The sequence below is a fragment of the Heloderma suspectum genome, chromosome 1, assembly GCF_057233095.1.
Source record: "Heloderma suspectum isolate Gila_16-S chromosome 1, 16-S_ref, whole genome shotgun sequence".
In the NCBI taxonomy this organism is placed as follows: domain Eukaryota; kingdom Metazoa; phylum Chordata; class Lepidosauria; order Squamata; family Helodermatidae; genus Heloderma; species Heloderma suspectum.
In genome coordinates this window covers 402,337,249-402,350,869 of record NC_139458.1, presented here as the reverse complement: position 1 = coordinate 402,350,869, position 13,621 = coordinate 402,337,249, and the positions used below count along the sequence as shown (strand labels likewise).

General features: G+C 46.0%; 1 protein-coding gene across 1 annotated transcript in view; it reads left to right on the top strand.

The window, feature by feature from the left end:
* VASH2 (vasohibin 2) overlaps window positions 1-10,146 on the top strand; it is a 60,870-nt gene extending 50,724 nt beyond the window's left edge. The window contains exon 7 of the mRNA XM_084828826.1: window positions 9,839-10,146. Coding sequence (XP_084684952.1) covers window positions 9,839-9,911 — 73 coding nt within the window. The 3' untranslated portion in view covers window positions 9,912-10,146. The remainder of the gene's footprint in view (window positions 1-9,838) is intronic.
* The last annotated feature ends 3,475 nt before the right edge of the window (window positions 10,147-13,621 follow it).

Genomic DNA, 13,621 nt, shown 5'->3' with positions numbered 1-13,621 from the left:
TGACAAAATAAAATAAAGGCATTATATATGAACATAAGAAGAGTCATGCTAGATCAGACCAAAGGCCTATCTAATCCAGTATTTTGTTTCCACAGTAGTCACCTAGATGTCTACGGGCAACCTATAAGTAAGACGCGAGTGTTATAGTACCCTACCACTGGAGACTGGTGGCTCAATGTCAGTGGGGGCATTGAATCTGCTCCAGGTTTCAGTCAGAACCAGTCAGAAGGAGCTATACAAGGTGCTTGCACCCTCCACTATACCCTGCTGCCCTCTTGTTCCCCAGTAACTGATATTGAGAGGCATACTATGAAGCCATCAGGACTAGTAGCTATTTATAGCCTTTTCCTCTAGGAATTTTGTCTAATCCCCCTTTTAACCTTTCTGTGTTGGCAGCCATCACTACATCTTCTGGTAGCGAATTCCATAGTCTTACTATGCGCTGTGTGACAAAGTCTTTCCTTTTATCTGTCCTGAATCTCCCACCATTCAGCTTTATGGGATGACCCTGTTGGTTCTATCATTATGCATACTTTTATCCTCCTCTATCAGGTCCCCACGTACTCGCCTCTTTTTCTAAATTAAAAAGCCTCGCAAGCTGCAAGTTCACATAAAAATTCTTACATTAAAAAAATATCGCAGCGATGATAATATACTATAGACAAGAGGTCACAATATGTCCATGGTGTGTATGATAGTTGCATTTCAAGGAGGTTCCCAGAAGGGTCTCTTCAGAGCAGGGGTGTCAAACCTCAGGACTGTGGGCCAAATCTGGCCCAACTGGGGTCCCAAATTGCCCCTTCAGGGTTCCTTAGATGGCTACACCCCTTACCCCCAACTGCTGATTGTTTGGTGGCTTCCTCACTTTTGAAGTTTTTTCCCTGTTCCAAAAGGTTGAAATGCCTCTGCTAAGGCTGAGTTGCTGGCAGTAAGAACTTCAAGCTGAAAATCTGGCCTCGCCCCCTTCCCTTTTGCCACACCCCCTTTCCCTTTGGCCCCACCCACCACTGGAATGCAGGCCTCAAGAGCTACTCCAAAATTGAATTCAGTCCTTGGGCTGAAAGAGGTTCGACAATCCTGCTTCAGGGGGACCCCTACAAGGGTCTCTTAGCTGTTGCTTAAGAGCTAAACATGTTGCCAGGCTCCCTTTCTAAATTTATTTCAGTCTTCATAGCAGCTGCTGAATTAACTGCAGGTTTCTATTTTACACATGAATTCATACTATTGCTGCATCACAACATTCTTTGGGGCCTCTTGGTAGGAGTTCCTGTCCTCCCTTCGTGTCTGGATAATTATAGTTGTCAGAGGTAGCAAAAGCTCTGTGCAGACTCCTTCCTGCCTCATCGTGCCTTCTTTAGGGGATATTTTAATCTTCCTGTTTCTGTGGCTGTTTCCACAGTTGCTAGGGTGGCACAAGTGTTCAAGGGGGAGGAAGCCATCTGACTAAGAAATGTCAGCTGAGTAGGCCTCTTGATGCCAACTGCTGAGCAAACACCAGCTGTATGTGTGGCAGCCAGCTCCTGTCGTATTCGTTTAGATATCTTCTTAGACAGGGGTGAGCAAATGGAAGGTGATTCCATGGAATTCTCATGGGCTGCAAATCTTGCCCACAGGTAGGCGGCTTAACTCCCGCTGAAGTCAATAGGATTTTGTTAGGCTGTGTGTAGAATGGCAACCGTGGTCTATACTCCAGGAAAGTATTCTTTGCAGCATGAAATGATGATAAAAGGATCCTATGGCACCTTTCAGTTTTCAGTATGTTTTTTTTTTAATAGCATGAGCTTAGGAGCATAAGAATTGCCTTGATGGAATTACGATCAACATCTGAGGCTTTCCTCCAAGTGGCTCCTCCGAGGGAGGTTCAGAGGATGGCAACAAGGCAGAGGGCCATCTCGGTGGTGGCTCCCCAATTGTGGAAAGCTCTCCCCAGTGAGGTCCGCCTGGTGCCAACATTGTCATCTTTTCAGCACTAGATTAAGGGCGCAATCCTATCCAGATAGGTGGCTGCCTCTGAACTCAGAGGTGACCGCCTATCCAAAGCAGGGCAGGAGAAGCACAGAGATTGCGTGCTTTCCAATTGCGGCTGTCTAGCTGTAGGAGGGCTGAGTGGGGGAGGAGGCTGCTGTACAACACATTGGATGTGTCGCACAGGCATTTCCGCCCTCCCCGCCCGGAATGCCCCCAGAGATGCCCCTTTTTGGCCACTCGGCGCTCCTCTTGTGAGCGCGGAGGACGGGGATGTTCTGCGCTGCCTCCAAAGCAGCGCGGAAGTGGGGGAGGTTGGTTCTCCAGGAACTGATCTTGGAGCGCAGGATATCCTATGGCCGTCTAGCCGCTGTCTAGCGGCCACAGAATTGCTCCCTAAGACTTCTATTCCCATTTGATGGCATATGGTGGGGTTTTTTCCTGTTAATTATTTTAGTGGGTGTATTGGCCCCAGGAGTGTAATCAAGTCACCTGTAGTTGTTAGAGGGGCCTAGAGATCCATAATGCCTTGCTTAAGTTCATTATTAGTGCAATTCCCTTGTATTAAGCCTCCGAGCATGTGAGATGAGTCAAAAGGCCGATAGTGGCCTTGGCACATTCTATACTAATGAGTAGAGGGCCTTATCAGGCTGTGCCTGGGAAGTGAAGCTTAAGTGTTTATGCTGAGCTGCAGGTGTCTGTGCTGAGAACCAAGCACTGCTAGTTTATGCTGGGAATGAACACTAGGGGGCGCTTGCTGCTGTCATGCTGCCTCACTGCTAACATGTATGGTATAAAACCCATGGCTCTAGGTTCAGAGAAGCTGTCTGATCCAACCATTGGGTATGCCTATGTGCTGTAAGTTACTCAATAAAGTATCTCCTTTTAAGTAAACCTGGATCTTATCTATCACTATCTTGGCACCTCTAACCTAGGAGTTCAAAGCAGGGGCAACACAGTGGGTCCTGGTAGTTTATTGTTAATTATTTTTAACTCTTTCAAACTGTTTTGCACTTTTGTACGTTAAAAGGTTTTATGTTTTATTATGTTGTAGTTTAGGGTTTTAATTTTCATGAAGTGCCAAAACTTACCACAGAAAGCTTTGGATGTTGGGTGGTATAGAAATGGAATGAATGAACGGACCAAAGGGTCATCTAATCCAGCATTCTGTTTCTGACAGTGGCCAGCCCCAGTTTCTGTAGGACATGCACAAGCAGGACTTGAAGGCAGTCGTCCTTCCCCAATATCTTGTACACAGGGGGCATATTGCTTTTGAACATAGGGATTCGATTTAGCTGTCGTGGCTTACAGCTGTGTCAGGGTGGACACTGAGCCCATATAATCCCAGAGTAGTTCTGATTCTGAGGAAGAGCAGTCGCTCCTGGGAGAGGAGCGCGCTCCTTTTTCCCAGGGCCAACAGCTGATGGAGACCCACCAGTATTCCTAGCTTAGATAGCAGTCCTGGGAGTGACAGAACGCGGGAAGCAGACTTGATGGACGCGCGACGCCGACGCAGGGAGCAGCGCTAAATGGAGGGCACAGAAAGGAAGCGTAGTGCCCAGTTGGTGCGCAAACAACGGCTGCGCCCAGAGGATCCAAGGGAAAAGGGGAGGGACTCTCCCTAGTCCTTAAGTTCAGGGGTCTGCCAGTAATTCCCTTTCAAATGGGGACCAACTGTTCCAACTTAGGGCATAGGTACTCTGCTGCTCATATCTAGTTGCTAACGGTAGAGTTGTTAAGTTGTAAAAGAGGAATAAAGCTTTGAAAAGAATCCCTTTGTCTGTGTCTGGACTTGGCTACTGGATTAGACTGAGAGAGGCCTCCAAGGAGCCCTTGACAAGCTGTTGATAAGTTTTTCATAGGCTAGATTAGAGCAAGGGGAGGGAACAGGTTTTTTTCTGTCAAAGGTTGCATTCCCAATAAGTGCTGTGCTCAGCCTTTCAATGAAAAGGGAGCTTTGTGACTGATTCAAGGGCCAGCCAATCAGCACTCTACAAATCTGGCTTCTGTGAAAACTAGAGATATGGGCTCCCTCTAGACCAAGGGTGGGCAAGTTGTGGCCCTCCAGATGTTATGCCCCACAACTCCCATCAGCCCTAGCCAGCATAGCCAGTGGTGAGGGATCATGGGAGCTGTAGGCCAAAACAACTGGAGGGCTACACGTTACCTACCCCTGCCATAGACTGATCCATCCAAGAAGGCTGTACATTTGTCTAAATGGCAGCGAGTACACAGTGTACTTTTGTATGCCGCCTTAAATCTTCAGTCCATATCCCAACCAAAATGAAGCTAAAGAACATGTTTTTTCTTTCTTTTCCTCTGTATGGTTTTGTTTTATTGAAATGTTATAATAAAAATTAAGTATAAAATAAGTATATCCAAAACCAAATACATTTGGTTTTGGTCACGTATATCTCATGTTACCTTCGTCTCTCCTGTGCCTCATCCGTCTTCCTGTTCTTTGCTTTTGAAGTTTGTATACTCCTTGATGAAGGGACCTATTCGCCTGCTCTCATGGCAAACACAGAATTAGTTTTTAATTTCTATATAGCTGGTGTATCAAAATGGCTTCAAACTACTTATTTCAGAGATTCTCAGCCTGTGATCTGTGAGCTCCATTCTGGTGATCCACAGAAAGATTGAAGAACAGTCAAGAATATCTGTAGTTTGGCCTGCAGTTGATTTTTTCCCCCTGATGAACAAAGATTGAGGCTGTTTTGACCAGGGCCCGAGTACTGAACAGGCTAACAACACCCTGGCATAGATCCTGTGGTTTTCAGAATATGGTGCTGGTTTTGATGCTGCTGCTGGTGCTGAAGAAATGTATGCTATTAAAATAGGAGTTCTGTATGTGCTTTGATTTGTAGAACAAGAACAAAAAGTGTATTAAGTGGTCCTCTGAGAACCCCAGCAATTTTTGAGTGGCCTGTGGGAAAGAAAAAGTTTGAGAACCAGTGACATACAATACTTTTTTTCAAGCTGCCATTGTCAAGCCCCTTAACTCTGAGAAAAGCCTTTAAATTCAATGGGATTACTCTAGCAAAATTGCAGTTTCAATGTTAACTCTCCCCCGACCCCCAGCTAAAATAATTAGTATCTACAAAGGGTGCTTTGCCTTACCATTTATAATTTTTTTATTTGTGCAAGCTAATTATAGCTGATCAAGTGACAGAGGAGGAAACAGGCCCTCAGTCAGCATTTTACCCACCTTTCCCTGGGCTGCATAATTTATTTGGCAAGGGCTGAATAAGAGACTTGGCATTCACTGTGGGGGAATCTTCACCTTTTTAGTGGCAAGCTGTGATTAGTCAATCCTGAATTATGTAAGCGTCCCTCAGGGCCAAAATTCAGTTTCCATTTTATTTTACCCAAAGATAAAATATAGAGGCCTTTCATCAAATGGTTGGGTGTTTGAATATGTGTGACAGACATATGAAGCCATCTTGTATCAAGTCAGCCTGCTGGTCTGTCTTTCTCAGAATTGTCTGTTCTAGCCTTCTGTAAATTGGCACCCCCAAATGTGTTGGACTACAGCTCCTATCATCTTCAGCCTCCAGGGCCAGTGGAAGGTGGGACTGGTGACATCAGTCTCCAAGGCTTCAGGTAGAGGTCTTTCTTACCAGGGACACCTTAGCTTGAGATGTCAAAGCTTGAACCTGGGACCCTTCGAATGGGAGGTGTGTACACCTCAGTGCTGGAGCAATGGCATGTGTCCTTTTAAATCAGATCCCTGATTCCATGTATTTTAAGAGGAAGACATTGTCAAGGGCTCCTTGGAGGGCTCTCAGTCTAATCCAGTAGCCAAGTCCAGACACAGACAAAGGGATTCTTTTCAAAGCTTTATTCTTCTTTTACAACTTAACAGCTCTACAGGTAGCAACTAGATCTGAGCAGCAGCATCCCTATGCCCTAAGTTAGAACAGTTGGTCCCCGTTTGAAGGGCAATTACTGGCAGACCCCTGAATATAAGGACTAGGGAGAATCCCTCCCCTCTTCCCTTGGATCCTCTGGGCGCAACCGTTCTTTGAGCGCGAACCATTTGGCGCCGCTCTCTGCGTCTGCACCGCGCATCCCCCCCAGTCTGCTATCTGTGCTGAGTCACTCCCTGGACTGCTTTCTAAACTAGGAATGTGGGTGGGAGGAATCTCCGTCAGCTGTTGGTCCTGGGAAAAAAGGAGCGCGCTCCTCTCCCGAAGGAGCGACTGCTCTTCCTCAGCATCAGAACTACTCTGGGATTCTATGGGCTCAGTGTCCACCCTGACATCATCCCCGCTCCCATGAGGCCCTCCCTCCTGCTCCTCCCCTGGGACCCCAGGTTTGTAGGGGTACAGCTGGTGGAAGCGCCTCAGGAGCAACGGAGCATGCACATTTTTCGCGGGATCCCAGGATCGCTCATCAGGCCTGTCCCAAGAATGAGGCACTGCAGCTGCCGCCAGGCCTTGAGGGGGAAGAATCAGAGGGGGGGGGGAAGTCTCACTCCCTGGCTGGAGTTCAGGCTTACGAGAAAGAGCATCCGCTTGTAGGTTGTCTGAGGCCTTCACATGGCAAATCTTAAGGTGGAACCGAGAAAAAAAAAAGCGACCACCTAATCTGCTGCTGGTTTAAGGCACGGGCTGTCATGAAACCTTGATAGTCCCCGAGCAGGGGGTCATTAGCGAGAAGAAGTCCCGAAGCCCATTTAGCGGCCATGCCCGACAGTAGATTAATAACAAAACCCACACGAACCTGTTCCGTCTGGAAATCCTCAGGTCTAAGACGCATGTACAGCTCTGACTGGGCCCTGAAAATCTGAAAAAGTCCTCTCTCACCAGAAAACTTCTCTGGCAACGCCACCGGGCACTTGCGGCTGGGGGGAATCGGAGGTGTGGGGGGGTTGAAACGTTGCCTGTAGATTCTGCACGGCCATCTGATCACATCTGATCATTGAGCCATCTGATCACGGAGCATCTGGTTTTCTTGCGCCAGAGCTTGCACCGTTGGGTTCCCAGCACCCTCCATAAGGCAGTAGGAGAAAAGAGGGAGAGAGGAGAGAGAAAAAAAAAAGAGGAACGGGGACCAAGCTGTCAAGGGCTCCTTGGAGGGCTCTCAGTCTAATCCAGTAGCCAGTCCAGACACAGACAAAGGGATTCTTTTCAAAGCTTTATTCTTCTTTTACAGCTTAACAACTCTACAGGTAGCAACTAGATCTGAGCAGCAGCATCCCTATGCCCTAAGTTAGAACAGTTGGTCCCCGTTTGAAGGGCAATTACTGGCAGACCCCTGAATATAAGGACTAGGGAGAATCCCTCCCCTCTTCCCTTGGATCCTCTGGGCGCAACCGTTCTTTGAGCGCGAACCATTTGGCGCCGCTCTCTGCGTCTGCGCTGCGCATCCCCCCCAGTCTGCTATCTGTGCTGAGTCACTCCCTGGACTGCTTTCTAAACTAGGAATGTGGGTGGGAGGAATCTCCGTCAGCTGTTGGTCCTGGGAAAAAAGGAGCGTGCTCCTCTCCTGAAGGAGCGACTGCTCTTCCTCAGCATCAGAACTACTCTGGGATTCTATGGGCTCACTGTCCACCCTGACAGACATATGTGATTGTACACCTCTCTTCCCTTCATGCTGGACGAGTGTCTCAGTCAAATATGGAGCACATTTTATATTTGTCAAGTCTATTGCTCTCTGTTTCTCCCCACCAACCATTCTGTAACCTGTACAGACTGTTGCAGCAGCGTATTGAACATTTTCATCCCAATGGAAACTAACGGAAAAACAAATTGAATAATGAATGGATTTTTTTAAAAATTCAGAATTCATTTGTGTGTGAATGGATATCCATTCATTTTTGTAACTGAACTGAAAGGAATGAATGGGGCTTATTCATTTCATTTTTTATTTGATCTTAAAATGAATGCAGAGCCCTTGAGAATCTTGCCCTTCAGTAGCTGACTTGGAAGATACGTTCTAAAACCTGGGTTATGCAAGCTTGTAATGGCTGTCGATAGTTATGCTGAAATCGAGGGGTGTCTTTCTGGGACTTGTCCAAGATAGAGAGAGGCTCTTTAGAAAGGCAACCAGAGTTGCTTGAGGCTTGGAGCCTGAGTACCTATCAACAAGAAGCAGGGAAGGCAGAAGATGGGAATATGGAAGGCGTCTTGTGGATGAATTGGCTTGGAGTTGTTGGCTTCTGTGCAGTTTCTGGTTCATGATGCATAGGAACATTGGAAGCTGCCTTATACTGAGTCGGACCATTGACCCATCTATCCCAGTATTGTTGACATTGACAGGCCGTGGCTCTCCAGGCAGGATTCTTTCCTAGCCCAACCTGGAAATGTCAGGGATTGAACCTGGGACCTTCTACCTGCAAATCATGTGGTCTTCCAGTGAGCCACAGCCCCTCCTGTTCTGGTTTGATTCCCTGTTTTCATGGTTATGAAATGAGGCAATGTTCTTCTGTTTTTATTCTTGAGAACTGGAAGTAACAACAGTCTGCAGCCACAGCTGCTTGGAAAATGTCACTTCACAAAATCGATTCTGTTCACGTTTGATACTAAGTGAAATTTTGAAAATGCGTGTGCTTTGTGAGCACAAGAGCCAAGCGTATTTCTGCTTAGATTGGGTTTGTTCAGAAGTAACATGGAAAATATGGTTGTTTCTCCTCCTCTAATTGCAATTTGGCTGGCAACCTATTAACAAATCTAGGGCTGCATTCTGGCGCTCCAGGTGATTGCCAGAGGCTCTGGTCTTCGGAACTCCGGTCATGGCCTCTCTACTCAACAGCTGAAATGTATAATGCTAACAGTTCATCGTCACTTGTAACACCTCCTATGTGGCCAGCATTGTGAGGAAGGAAACCAGGGGTTGTATCCAGTGTTAGTCTTACTTAGAGTAGACTCATTTAAATGAATGGGGCTTAAGTTAGACTAACATTGGCTACATTCTCCAGCACCCTCAAATGCTGCTGGCCACATTTAGTATCTGGAGAAACCGTTATGGGAGGTAGAAGAGCAGCAGTGTGCTGGCATTTCATCTTCCTGTGCATGTGTTTATGCACATGCACACTTGAGTCAATGAGCAGCCATCCTTCAGTCAAGAGATTTATTCTTCCAGAGATATGGGGAAGGGACAGAATTCTAGAGCGGCCTTCCTCAACCTGGGGAGCTCCAGATGTTTTGGACCATAGATCCCAGCATTCTTGACTCTTGGTCATGCAGGCAAGGGCTGATGGGAATTGAAGTCCAAAACATGGGAGGGCATCTCGTTGCAGAAGGCTGCTCTAGTGTGTGCACGCACACTTAAAAGTTTAAAATTTTTAGATTTGGGGGAATATCCCAAACTGTCATTCTAATAGCGCTCCCACCCGGAAATACTGTTCGATTAATATGTCACAGTTCTATATTAAGACAGGAAGTTAGGGTTTTAGCATCCTCCTCTTCCTCTTCCTCCTCCTCCGGGTCTCCAGGCAAAGCAGTTAAATTTTGGTGCCAGTGGGAGCATTTTTTCTCCCTCATGCTAATTGCAGTTTAGCACTAAAGGTCTAGAACCTTTAATGTGGTGCTCAGTTTCAGAGTATTTCTGGAGCTGCTTTCATGCTCTGTATGCACACTGACTTCATTCATCATTTAAATGGAATGTTATAGCGTGGCATAGCCCACAGCTGCTGCTAGAGATATGCAGACCTCAGGACCATTGCCACACTTAGGATTGCCCTGATTTAGATCATATAGCTAATGCCTGGAGGTCACCAGGAACACCAGTGTATCATTCACCTAACAGATTAGAAGCAATAGGGCAGATTGAACTTGAGCATGTTGTTGGTAATGGTCTCCTTCTGATGATGCTTATGTTTTGATTTTGAACTTTAACCTTTGCTGTCCTCTCCCCTTCTTGATTCTAGGCCGGCTGTGCTGGACAAGAAAGTGGGCGACCTTTCTACGCTGAACGAAGTGGGTTACCAGCTGCGCATCTGACACCAGAGGCCAAGCAAGATGGCTTCCAGGGTGCTTCTTACCGCACTTTACCCTGTGATCTGTGGACAAAAGGAGGGTGGGGGTGGGGGGAGAGAAGGGGGCTGCGACTATTTATTATGAACATGAGGATTTTATTTAAGGTTTCCCCTAGGTACTAGGAATCCTAGAAGTGACAGTGGTGGTATTTTTATTTTTCAATTCATGAAGTGGAATCAAGGAAAAGGGAAATTAAAAAGCTGTCTTCGCCCATGATAATGGTGTTACTCTCCGTCCAGTTTAAAAGGAGAAGTGATGTTGGTGTGGCTTGGTTTTTGTTTGAATTGAAATCGTTGTTGCTGTCTTGACTATTTTGCATTGGCTTGGAGCATTGTGTGACGTCTGTAGGATTTAGGATTGACAACGATGAAAGTATATTCCTCCGTAGTGTTCGAAAGTGCTGAAGTGCGGTAGGTTGCAAGTCATGGAAGGGCACAGTCTGGCAGGGAATTCCCTTGCCTGGGTCCCATTGAGAAGGACGGAATGAGTGCAAACCCGATTCATTTCAGTGGCGCTCGATGTAAGAGAAATTGCCAGCAGATCCGTGTCTCAGGTCCAGTGTTTCATACATGACATTCAGCAATAAAAACAGCAGTCCAGAAGTTATGTGAGTGGGGTTTTCCCCCCTTCAGAATATCAGTATTACCTCAAGAATCTTTACAATCAATATGCAAAAACTGACAGTGTTTTAATTTTGTAATGGATTTGTACTGTGTTCCCAGTTTTTCTGGTAGCCAAGTATTTACGGCACCCTTCCCAATCTCACCCGTTCCGCCTTATTCCTCATATGTGCATGTGTATGATGAAAGCATTAAAAGTGTCATGATATTCAAATGTCTTCTTAAAAGCACTGATGTCTTATAACGTTCGGGATACAGCAGACTGTTGAGGTTAGTTGTCTGCCTAAAATAGGATCCATAAGGATGATTTAAAAACAAAAAACAGACCAGTTTTAAAAATATTTTGCCGCAGGCTTTTAACCTTCGCAGGATAGTTTTTAAGCACAAGTGGTTCAGTGGCTCTGGTGTAGATCCATGAGCTCTCATGTTCACCTGGACCTTTGAGCATGGAAATACCACCCTGTTCTCCTCTGTGCGTGCGGTGGGAATTCTCCATTATGCTTGTGGGGTTTTCCCCAGAGTAGAAATAGGCTGCTGGGCTCCATGAGCGCACAGAGCCCAGGGGAGCTTTGGATCATGCTGAAGAACTAGAGATAATTATTTTGTACAAATGCGCATTGTCATAACAGTCCCAATTGTATGTGTTGAACATTTTTAAAAATAATGTCAGAATCAATGGGCTTCCCTTGAGAATGTACTCTTCTTTCTCTATAAATTTTTCAAAAATTATTGTTTTCAAAAAGATTGACACTCCAAGCCGCTGATGTCTTGTCATCTTATATTAAGATCAGACATCCTGCCTGACATTATGGCCGATGTGTCTGGAGAAAACAACCACCTGCATAGGTTGCATTCAAATAAAAACGAATGAAGGAATAAATTTGTGGGCAAGGAAATGTATTTTAGAATGCAGGAATGGCATCTTGCTTTTGGGCAGAGGAAATGTTGAAAAAACAACCACCCAACGAGCTTGCTCATTGGGGTCTGGAGAAGAGGAGAATACTGGATTATTCTATGGCCTGATGTGAATATAACACTGTTGATCTCTTAAACATGGTTAAGAGATTGAGGTTGCAGTCCTGCACACCATGGTGGGGAACCTTTTTTTCTGCCGAGGGCTACATTACCTCGAGGGTAATCTGTTGGGGGCCACAGGCTAGCAGTGGGTAGGATGAGAACTCAAAGGGGGCAGAAACCCCCCCTTTCCTCTCTTCCTTTTGTTCTGACACCCTCTTTTCTTTGTTTCTATGACGATTTCCAGAGGGTAGCCATGTGAGTCTATTACAGCACAAACAACAGTCTTGTGGCACTTAAAGACAAGCAAATGGATCCTGGCATAAGCTTTTGCTGATTATAGCCCACTTCATCAGATGTATGGAGCATCATGGAGAGTTTCAGGTTTTTATTTCTGCATTTGATCTCCTTCTGACCTCACCGTTTACAATTCCCCCACCCATCATCATATGTACTGTATAGAAACCTGAAATTCTCCATAATACTCCATGCATCTGATGAAGCGGGCTATGGCTCATGGAAGCTTACGCCAGAATAAATTTGTTTGTCTTTAAGGTGCCACAGGACTCTTTGCTGTTCTCTCAATCCTCTCTGCCTAGCAGGCTGCAGATGGCTCTTGCCAAAGGTCTGAACTGATTGCTTGCAGAGGGCTTTGAAATTAGGCCAAGAGATGCATGAAACTAGGTTGAGGGCTGTGTGTGGTAGGCCATTCCTGCTATACACACTTACCGGATGGGAGTAAGCCCTATTGAACTCAATGGGGCTAAGCAGTCCTGCCTCAGATTGCACTGTTGTGGAACCCCATACAAGTAAGTGTGCACTGGATTACAGCAGGGGTGAGCAACATGCGGTCTTCAGACCACATGCGTCCCCTGGCCTTACGTCTGCTCCCCTTCCCACTGCTGCTGAATTTGTTGCTGTGGTGGCAGCAGCAAAATAATTAGTGTTTTGGCGGCAGACTATAACGCTTCACTTTAAAACCTTGGTTTAAAGCAAATTCTGGCCTTTTTAGGCCACCATTGTGGTTTGCTGCTGAAATTTAGTGGCACACTGCCAGTTGTTTTCATGCTACTGCCACTGAAATTCGGCAGCCCCCAGGGAGGTCGAGGGGGTTGAAATTGACTTCAGGTGCCCTTGATGTTTCCCATTCCTGGATTACAGCCCAAGAGCAGGCCGCACTGTGGCACACTACCTTCCTCTCAGGTTCAATTTCCACCTCCCTTTCCTGCATAAGACATGGCTCCATGTTACATGTGTCCTGATGCAACCTATGGGTAATGCAAAGCACGTTCCTTCAACAACACCGTCCCTCAACTGGCTTCAAACCATAGTTTCAGTTCCTGATTTACAAGTGAACCATGGTCTGCATCAGTGCACATGAAATGTGAAACCAAGGTTAGCACTGAGAACGGAAAGGAAGGGGACAACTGATCTGAAGATGGAATGAGAGGCAGCATGCAAGCCTGTGGACTGCTCTGGACCTCTCAACCATGGTTAAGAGATCAGCAGTGTTATATCTGCATCAGATCTATGTCATGATGGGAGAATCTCCTGTTCACAGTGACAGCCAGGTGTGGTGCAGTGTGCTTAACACAATGTGCACCGTGCTAAGGGCTGGAAGGGCTCAGTACGCTTCCTGTGGAGGGGAGGGGTCATGCCCATTTTTCGGCTCTGTGGTTGTGTTCCCAATAAGTCCAAATCCTTGCCGAAAACCTAAATAAGGACTGATTTAAAAAGGGAAGAAAAGTAGTCTGCATTGATTGAGGGCTTATTAACACGACGTTGTTCTTACCAGAGTGAATGTTAAGCACCCTGTGGTGAAAGCCACCTAAAATTGTACTGTATTATTATTATTATTAATTATTATTATTAAACAAATCTGGGTAAACGGGCTCTGTGCCACAAAACCTCTGAGTTTAACTTTCACATTCTTTTTTTAAAGTACTATAATATATGTCTTTAATATATCTGAAGCATTTGGGGCACAATCCATCAAGAACTTCGCTTGCCCTTATCCACTTGAGATCAACTGGAATGTTG